This window comes from Parasteatoda tepidariorum, chromosome 2 (assembly GCF_043381705.1).
Source record: "Parasteatoda tepidariorum isolate YZ-2023 chromosome 2, CAS_Ptep_4.0, whole genome shotgun sequence".
NCBI classification, from domain to species: Eukaryota; Metazoa; Arthropoda; class Arachnida; order Araneae; family Theridiidae; genus Parasteatoda; species Parasteatoda tepidariorum.
Window position 1 is genome coordinate 48,282,643 of NC_092205.1, and position 10,897 is coordinate 48,293,539.

At 30.9% G+C, this 10,897-nt stretch overlaps 1 protein-coding gene across 1 annotated transcript; it reads right to left on the bottom strand.

Annotated features, from left to right (window-relative positions):
• Nucleotides 1–9,704: 9,704 nt before the first annotated feature.
• LOC139427234 (uncharacterized) lies at nt 9,705–10,061 on the bottom strand. Its single transcript, XM_071188222.1, has one exon. The coding sequence runs from the start codon at nt 10,059–10,061 to the stop codon at nt 9,705–9,707; it is 357 nt and encodes a 118-aa protein (XP_071044323.1).
• Nucleotides 10,062–10,897: the final 836 nt, after the last annotated feature.

The window sequence follows — 10,897 nt, forward strand, 5'->3', positions numbered from 1 at the left end:
CAAGCGCTCACTAACTGGTCCTGCAATTCCCTCACATTGCGAGGGGGTAGCGTGGCAGTACGAATTTGGTTTTCCAAGTAGGACGACAAATGCTCTATTGGATTAAAGTCAGGTGAATTTGGGGCCAAGACATGACTTGAAAGTCACTGAAATGTTCCTCGACGATTCGACCCTTACGACATGGTGCATTATCCTGTAGGTAAACACCATCCCCCGCAGGAAAAACTGTCGCCATGAATGGGTGAACCCGGTCTGCAACTATGTTCAAGTAGCTTACAGACGTCAGGGATTGTTCTATGAGGATTATGGGTCCTAATGTGCCCCATTAAAAGATTGTTCCTGGTCGAGAAACCATGAAAACCTGGGCGAGCCGGATCGGAAGATCTTTATTACTTAGAGGAGATGCGTAGTTACTTATTATTAATTACTTAGATAAGACAATAATTAATATAGTCATTTCTTAAAAGGGAAGTTCATATTTATAGCAAATGTTAATGATAAATTTCGCATTTAAAATGATAGCTTTTAATGATAAATTTCGCATTTGATTATATAGTTTTTTATGCCTACAGAAGATTATTTGATTAATTTGAAAATTAATTTTGATAATAATATATTGAAATGTGATTTTGTTAAATGCGTGAATTAAACTATTTACTTTTATCAAGTTTTTTCCTAATTGTCATGAGTAGGATTTATTTTAAAAACTTTCAGTTCTGTAGAAATCGTTGAAATAAATATAGAGGAAGCAGACTTATATTTATGAAAATAAAGCTAATAAGATATTTATTTACATATCAGAAATATGTACCTATCTGAAATTATATCTACTGAGTCTTCCGTTGATGCTTACAGAAAAATGTGTATAGGATGTTATTTTATCATAGATTATATTTCGTTGGTACAATATGGTAATTGATATTCATGTTTGTTTATGAGCTTAACTGAGTACGTATTTAATAAGCATATGGTGGAACTTACAGACCGAAACTTTTATATAATGGTTGGTAGACTTGAGCAATATATTTTGTGCCACGGAGTACAATTTTATAGTTTCTGATAAAAACTTTCAAAGCAAATTTTAAACGTGAAATCATTTCTAAAAGATTAATATTAGACTAATTTATTTATTTTTTTACTTCCAATGAGCTGCACAATCAGTCTTCCTAATGTGCAGACCTAGTGCATTCTCCAGAAGTGGTATCCACTACTTCAGGACCACCACAATGGGTGAGATACCGTTGGCCAAGTTAATTTGGACGTCTAGTTTCTGCCACACTAGATGGCAGCACCGAGACTCTATTTGGATGCTAAAGGGCACTAGGAATTTAATTTTGCCGGAAATGCCAAGAGCCAATAAGGCACTCCAGGGATCTTTTACATGCCGCATAATCATACGACATGGCCGCTGAGGATTTTCTGCCTCCCGAAAATCCGGTGTCTGGGCCGGGGATCGAACCCGCAGACTTGGGCTCAGAAGGCCAACCTAATATTGTAGTTAAAATGGCAATAAAACAGCTTTATCTTTTTTTTTTTTTTTTTTAGATGCAGTTTATCTCTTCTTTAATTGTTTAAAAATGATCACATTGGACTAATAAGTATTGAGGTTAAATAAGGTTAACATTGGATTAATAAATATTGAATTTTAATTTTTAATTGTTCAAAAAATAATCGCATTAGGTTATTGAACAATGAGACGACTGTTGGAATTTAAATACAGATAGTTTTAGCTTTTAAGTGTTTAAAAATATTCGCATTAGAAATGTGAACAATGATGCTATTTCTGAAGTTTTAGTGCAGAGGGAAGTTTAATTTTGAATTGTTAAAAATGCTTTAAAATTTAAATATGTCATTATAAGATCAGAATCTATGATTATAAAAGAAAGAGTTCGTGAGTCTCTCTTATAACCCACCAGAATTTGTGCTAGAGTGTCCTGACATTAGAGCAACGGGTGCACGGACTATTTTAACACCCTGATCTCGAAACACGTAAACAAATTTCAATTAGTTCATTTTGGAGAAATGAATTTTTAAATTGTTTAGAATTGGGTATTGTTGAAAATTAAAATGCAGATGCTTTTTCTTTTCAATTAATGCTTTTAATTATTATTAATTATTTATTAATATTAATTAATAAATTAATTGATAGCATTAATTAATGTATTAATTAATATTTTAATTGTGCTTAGAAATTATTAGAACTAAGAAATTATTCGAACACAGCTTTGCTTTTTTTATTTTTTTATTTACATACTTATTTATTTATTTTATTTTATTTTATTTTTTACATGGAAACGCTTTTCTAGTCATACAATAAAAATTTGCCGAAAATTTTACAGGCATTCGAAAAATTGATGGAAAATCCGTAGATTAAAAATTAGCTGCTAAATTGCGAGGGCAAATGTATAAAATTAATTTTAAAAATTAAATTAAAAAATAAATAAATAAAAAACATTGACGTTTTTAACGTCTTCCTAGACGAAAATCCAAAAAAAAAAAAATAACGTCTTATCCCGAAATCAAGTAATTTCATTGTGTGATTGATTTTAAATTTGTTGGAAAAAAGTTTTGTCAGTTTTTACTAACGTAGCTTCTGATTAACGAGAGTCAATTAAAAATACAATAAATTTATGGTATTTTAAATGAAAAAATGTTTTAAATATCAAAGCTTAGTTTTTAACTACCTGACAACTATAAACGTAGTTAAAGCAAAGAATACATAAAGAATATATTCTTTGGTTCAAGTTCAATGAGTTGTACCTTAGCGCCATCTCTTCAAGTTTTCGAAACTAGGGGAAAATTTTTATCTAATAATCAATGTTGAACAGAGGATTCATGAAGCGGTTTTGCAGTGTTTAATAGTAAAATTCTATTCACGTATCTCAGTTATTATGAGCTCCAAAATGTTAAGGACCTCCGACATCATGTGATAAACAAGGGGCAAATTTGCTCACACGAAAAACTTGTGAAATTAACGCGGGCGTAGCAAACAATAAGGGAACTTTTACCTGACGGCCAGGAAATAAAATTTATTATGCAAAGGAGTAACAAATACGTGGGACTTTGCTTAAATTTACCGATGGTCAATATTATTCATACACGCTTCTTTTCAATATAAACGTAAATCAATTTATACTGAAAATACAATAAAGTATTTCAAAATGAAATTTTTATGGAATAATGTGAAAAGGAAACAATTTTTTTTTTGTTTTAAAAACAAAAAGTAAAAACAAAAACAAGTTTTTGGTTTTACACGTGCTTTTATTTACTAGGAAATCTTCAATGATGATTAAATTAGTAATAACATTAGAATAATTAACGTATCATTCGTAAGATAGTATTAATATTAATGTTTTGTTTGTGACTGTTGACATTTTTACTTCTATAAATGCTAAGAAAACAAACCCAAAAAATGAAGACTTATAATCGAATTTACCATAACCGTAGCGTCGGGGGGGGGAGGCACGTGCCGTGACCGTCCCCTACTATTTTACCAGAATGCAAATTTTTCCGCAGTTGATTGCATAATTAAAAAAAAACTTTTTTTAACAGCTGAACAAAAAGTAAAATTTATTATATCCAACATTTTTAAATTATTAACTTAATAATCGTCTGCTCTAAGACGCTATTCAAGTATTTTTTTTCTTCTTCCATGTACTAACTTGTGAGTGCTGGTAAAAGCAGCTGTTTGAAACAGCAGGTGAAGTGAATTTTGGTTTATTATTTTAAAAGGGTAAAAGGTGTTGTTGATTACTAATTGAGACTTTTGTAATGCACCCATTTTCTGGAATGTACTGTTCCATATGTTTGATCTTTCAAAACAAGAACATTTGTTTCATTTAAAATTTGAATTTAACCACTCGTAAAGGTCCTTTAAAAACGTGCTCTTTTTTTTCAACTTTTCTTAATTTTACTTACTGCTAATAGACAGAAGCAACATGTGATATTGCTTGATAGAGCATTGAAATCAAGTGATCATCAGCTAAACAAATGTTTAAATATATATGTAAAAAATATTGTTCAAACCTCCTGTCTGACCAAATTTTCCATGTATCCCCGAAATATGAATTATGTTTAATTTGTAAAATATGATATTTCGTACACAAAATTCATTTATTTAGTTAGCTTATGATTTTATTGTTTATTGATCATACTTGTTTCTATTTTTAACTCCCTGATTTTTGTTGTTATTATGTGTTTAAAGTTAATAAGGCATCTAAATTTTTTAATTTATAAGGATTTCAAATTTTTAAAGCAAAGTCGAAATAACTTCTTAAAATTGCAAATTGAAACTATTTATAAAATTTTGGCAGATTTGTTTTTATTTTAAATCTGTGCATTTAATTTAATAAAATAAAAACAAATAAAAAATAAGTTTAAAAAATATAAATAAATGACTAGATAAAATATAAAACTGTGTTGTCAATGAAAAGGAACATATCTTTTAAACAATTTGAGTATTAATAAATTATTTAAAAATAAACAATTTTAAAAGGTAGAAAAGTTTTTTGATTTGTTTAAAAGGCAAATTTTGTCCCATCATTTGATCAAGAGACTATTTAATATCTGTTTCTAAGAAGCAGTAAGTCGCGTGTGGGTGTGTGGATGATGTAAGTAAAAGAGGCATACAAAAAAAGCCAATTTAACTTCAGTTAATGCCCTCGATATTATATTTTTAAACTCCTCGCAAAAATGTAGTAAAAAAGTTATACAAATTAATTGTCGCAAACAAATTAATATTAAGTAAGAACGAATCAAAAATGATATCGAAATATGCTGAATCACTAATGAGACAGGCGGGATGAAAGACATCGAAACCAATTTGATTAAATAGTAAAACTAGAAAGTGTTTCAAAAATCCGGACATGTATCAGGCTTCAATTTTTTTTACTGCCACAAAATTTATCAGGGACAATTCGTTAGATTTCAATACGGGTTATGTTTTTTCTTTAATTAAATATTATTAAACATTAACTAATATTTGTCTTTCAAAGCTTTTCATTCTGTAATAACGAATGTCAAGCATTTAAAGTATCCAGTTCAAGAATGTCAAGTATCCAAATAACTTCATTTATTAAATTTAAAAAAATAATAATAATAAATAAATATCCGCAAGGCAGGTGTGTATATTTGGGGCTGATGATTATGAAATCTAACACAAAACTGTGAGATCGCGGGTTCTATTCCAGCTGATGACAGTTTTTAATTATTATTTCTTAATACTGAAAAATGTATTTCTTATTTTTTTTAAAGTATGCATGTTAAAAACTAATAATTTAACAAGTATTTAAAAAACTAGAAAGCTACACCCCCTGTTCATTTTGCACACTAACCCTCATGGTTGCTTCTGATTAATCATTGCAGATTAAGAGGAAAAACGGTTTATTTCCATCTTTTTATTCTACAAAAATTACGATTGAATTTCTATTTACATTTTGAAAATGACTAAAATTTGGCAAATCAATAAAATTGGTACCTCCTGCAGAGTTATTACCCAGTGAAGATGGACTCAAGGGCACTGAGTTCGAATCCCAGTGTTGACTGGTCGATACGAATTCTACACCCGGCTTACACCAGCCACTGTGCCGAAGTAAAATATCCTCAGTGGTAGACGGATCATAGGTTAGAGTCCCCTTGTTGTCAGACTGACAGTGGAAAGCTTTTGTGGTTTTCCTCATCATGTAACTTAAATGCTGGTCAGTTCCATCAAAACGTCCCCCTCCAAGACAAAAATTTCTTCCAATACTTGATCCTGGAGTTCCCTTGTGTTCTGAATTGAGTTTAAAATTAGAAGTCTAATAAGTTGAACATTAGTAGTCGTAAACTCGAAATTGGGTTGGCTGTTCAATGACTATTATAAAATAAACTAATAATTTGGCCGGGATAGCCTGGTTGGCAGGGCGTTGAACTCGTGTTTGTGAGAATGGGATTTCGAATCCAGCCGGCCGAAGAATACCCATGTATAAAATGGTGACTGGTGCATGTTAAATCTGCCGTGGTCACAAAGTCCTCTAAGTTCTCACAACAAATCAATACCTCTGGGTACTGATTCAATTCTCTTGTGTTCTGGATTGAGTTCAAAATTATAAGGTGATTATTCAATATTATACGGAGTTAAACACTTGTAGCCGTAAACTTAAAATTAAGTCGGTTGTTCAACGGCGGTTATAAAAAAAAAATAAAACTAATAATCAAATTGTATTTTCTTATGTTCTTTCTAACTCCTTGCTTATTTTTGACACACCTTCATAATTTAATGTTCCGAAGTCATAGAGCAGCAAAGCGAAATGTAACGTTAAAGAAAAAAAACACAATTTAGAAAAAAAATTCGCAAAAAAAAAAGAAAAGAAAAAAAAATCATTTAAAATTCCAAATTACACATATTCATAATTTCAAGGGGAAAAAAAACTCTGTTAAACATATAATGGCTCTTCTAACATGCCAAATCTTTACTCTGTACTTATGATGTTCTTAAAAAGAGTTTCAGTTTTTTTCCTCGTTCAAAAAATATGTGCAATAATAGAAAGGCTCTACATTATAGTCCCATCACGATCAATATATTTAACAATCAAGCAATATTATCAAATTTTTAATAATATAATGTTAATATTCAGCAATAAAAAATACGACAGTTTACTTTAGGTGTATAGAAATAGAATTGAACTTAAAAGGGCCCCATCATTTTCAGTAGCTTAGGGCCTCGCCAAGCTTAAATCCGGCCCTGCATATAATCTTTCTCTTTCGAAACCCTGCTATTTAAGGCAATTTTGAAGCTATGGATGGTTGGCTGAATGTAAACAATAACAAACTTCCCAAAATCAGAAGAAAAAGAGAAAACTTCTGGTGTATTCCTCAGCTTATGTTAAGTATACGAGTCAATGTGTGAATAGGTTTAATATTCCAAGAAATTTTATTATTGTGATTTGTGTTTAAATTTAAGCATAATTTTACCATTTATCAGTTTTCTGTAATTTATAAACTCTAGCAGGTAGAGAGCCTTAAACAAATTTAAGAAAATTAATATCACAACATAAATATAGCGTAAGGTTCGCCATGTTTTGTATATTTTGTTATATTAGCGTACAATATCGTTGTTTGTTATTTTTTGGATCGAATCATAGCATGCTTGTGGCGCTTTCAAAATTCATTTGTCGATTCTTTTCTTGAAATTTAAATTGAAAGAACGCGTTATAATGTAAGCACTGCAAGTATAATAATATTAGATGGCGATCTTTTTTAAGCTCAGACGTAAAAATCAATCGGAAGTAGTAACCCCCAAGTCTTACGACGAATTTTAATCATTAGTCCCATCTGTGCTTAGTTTTACATCCAACCATCCTTGTCGTAACTCTCTGACTAAGAGGTTAGATATCAGGATCTATATGCACATCTAATGAAAGCCAATAGAAGCGATCGCAATCAACCACAAGTTTAAGCTGAAGCAATATTTGAAAATTAATGTAGTTATATATCTTGAGACTGTAATAAAATCAATAATTCGCGATCGCAACGCTCGAATACGCCATCTAGGGAGAAGACCTGCTCCATGTCTTGACACCCCCCCCCCCCCNACCCCCCCCCCCCCCTTATCCACTTCGCAATTGCATAGGAATGTACTGCGATACTTTCCCCTTTCATAATAATTTTCATACTTACTTGTCAAAAACGTTTTTTTTTTTTTCAAATTTCCACTACGTTTTCTATTAGAACTATATTCAACGTAGTTTTCAGTTCCATATAGTTTCCTAACTTATAAGTTTTTAATCTATTCGAAAATCAAGACAGAAACTGACGCTCTTCATTCCCCTGTGACTCTTCACACGCTAATGGGGAAAGCATACGAAATGTTGCCATAGATAGAGAGTTCTGCTCTACCTGTAATTCATTTCGATCGCCAATAAATTATTAAATTAAAAATGAAGAAAGTCAAAAATTAACTTGTTTAAAGGCAAGATTTTCCGCAATTTTCCAAAATCACACCAACGTCACCCGATACGTACCTTTTCCTTTCCTACAACTAGTGATGTCATTTTCGACCAATTGCGTTATCCGGCAAATTTGAAATTTAATCTCTCGTGGGTTCTCTACCCCAGTATGTCAGCTATCCCCTGAGCCACCACGGCTCTAAGAAAATATTTAGTAAGTTTTACCCATAGGCCTCAATAGAATGCCATGGTTTCAAACTTTGCCAGTAAAATTTATACTACGTACCGTCGAACCAAATTTCCACTAACATAAAAAATTTCCAATTTTATGAATAGAGGTAATTATATTTATTATTATATGTGTATATTAACAGCGCGGATGCGTATATTAGAAAGCTTTTCTCATTTGATGGCGCTATATATGTTCAGTCGACTTTTAAAACAGCATGTTTGTTTTTTTTGAACTCCCATTATCACATTTGACTGAGATAAGGCTTACTAGATCGAGTTGATTAATCACTTCAACGAATCATTCAAAAACCTATCCTGTGTGTAAGAACCCTGGTCAGAGGAATGAAGTAAAAAATATCATCGAAATCAAAATCAGAAAAATTATGTACAGTGCTTCCAAAAAAAAAAAAAAAAAAAAAAAAAAAAAATAGACCACCGTAAATAACTTTTAATATAATGATCGAATCTTGACGTTCTATGACTCAATCTTAATGATTTGAGGGGGAGACTTCAAATATGCTAATTAATAAGAGCGTGTGATATTTTAAGTTATGAAATCAAACACAAAAGTGTACTTTCTCTGAATGAACATACCTTTTTTTTTATGGATTCGGATTTCTGACCCCCAAAATATAGGTGGCAATCGTAATCAGGAAATTATGGTCCCCATAGCTTGATCAGGAGAGCGGTCTAAAGTTTGGACCCAATAATTGTTAATTTTACTTTTTGCGCATTTCGATGTATCTTGAGAACTTTTAAACCAAATTGAAAATTTTTTGCTCAAAATCCATGCAAAAAATAACTTTAAAAAAATATTTATTACTTTTATTATTTTATTTAATAACTGTCGAAAAATTTTGAACCGTAAGATCTACAATTTTTAGCATCATTTTAAAGAAAGCAATTTTACTTGGCAAAAAACAAAATTTTATCAAAATCGGTTAAATTGTTTGTTTATGAGAATTAGAGTTTCAAAAATTTCAGATATTTAAAAGTACCGTTTAAAAATGAATGCAATAAAATTTAAGTCCTAATGCATGGTCAAATATTTTATTCGCGTTTACCTTTGAGGTAGTCAATGTTTGTTTGGTACATAGCTATCGAAAGAGTACCTATTTAATCAAATAAGCATACTCTTTCGATAACTATGATATAATACAACAACATATTTGTATTCTAAAAACTGTAAATGTGTAAAGATGTGTTGTTTACTTACTGTACACAACCGGTTCTTGATTACCAAACGACCGAAAGATTCAATTCATCGGTTTAATTCACAAAAGAACAAAATAAATATGTAAATAATTCTTTAAAGGCAAAAATTCGTATTTTTATGTTTTATTCTAAAAGCGGGGTAATATTTATCTAAGACTAATACTGTTCTAATACAATCTTAAATTGAAAACAACATCGTCCTGCATGGGCTTACTTTTAACATTATTAATGATGCTTTATTTTTTAAGTGACGTGATTATAAATTTTTAATTTCAATTTTATGCACTATGACTCTGCGTACTCCAGAAAGATTTTTTTTTTGCCTGCTTAATTTTAGGCCGACATTTTTACAGCCTTTTTGGCAGATGTTTTCTTGGTGTTTTTCTTAGCTGATGTCTTCTTGGTCTTCTTTTTACTTGACGTCTTCTTACCACCTTTCTTCTTGGGAGTCATATAGTTATTTTTGTTAACTTTCACGATCAATCCAGTTTCAATAAGTTTCTTCAAAATCTCTTTTGCTTCTGGTTTTTCAGCGAGTCCAGCTTGCTTTGAATCCACAAATTTTTTAATCCGCACCCATGAAATTCCCGATTTGCCGCTCTCTGTAGATGCTGCTTTGAGGATCCATTGTCTTAACTTCTTTTTGTCTTCCTTAACATCATTTTTCATGTCTTCTTCTATAATATCCATAATTGACAACTTTTTGTGAAGACTGCAAAGTATTTTTTATTTATTTTTAAAAATTTGGATGAAATGTTGGAATTAATAGCTAAAAAAACCGACGAATTCGGTAGAATGATTCAAATCAATAAAATATACCACGTTCCACGATTTACAAAACCAAGTCTGAACTAGATCAGAGAACTGATTACAATGAAATCCAGCTTTGAGAAAACGTGTAGTACTCATGAAATTCAGTTTCGTTAACAATATAGTTAGTCTCGTTCAATTTGCATTAAACACGTACAATTTAAGAAAAATTATTGTATTTTTCTTATAAACTTTTTTATTGCAAACTGTCAAAGAAGGCAAACACTGTCACGGCTATAAAATTGTTTTTATTGCAATAAATTGCATTTTTCTCATTGCTAAAAACAAATAAAAGTAGTTCGTTGATTCTTCAAACTACTATATATACTTTTATTACTACTTTTATGAGCCACAGTTTCTTATGTAATCAGTAAAACTATCATTAAAAAAAAATTTTTTTTGCTAAAAATTGTATTACCCTTCTTAGAATTTATGATTGAAGATTAATTAGGAAATACTTTTTGACATGAATTCTACCTCTAACCGAACTTATTTTTATTGCATTTCCTGGGAGTTATTTATGTAAGTTAAAATAATGAATTGAAATGATTTTTTGAAATAACTAGGAGGCTCCGCCCCCTGCTCGCTAACGCTCGCCAACCCCCGAGAATTGCTACGCAATCCTATGTGGTTCACGCCGTGAACCATGGCTCGCTGCGCTCGCTCGCCAATGAACACAATGTTCTAGCACAAAGACATAATATATTATCACCAAA

What these genes read in the sequence shown, in the direction of transcription:
- LOC139427234 (XM_071188222.1), bottom strand. Translation starts at nt 10,061, where the DNA reads ATGGATATTATAGAAGAAGACATGAAAAATGATGTTAAGGAAGACAAA.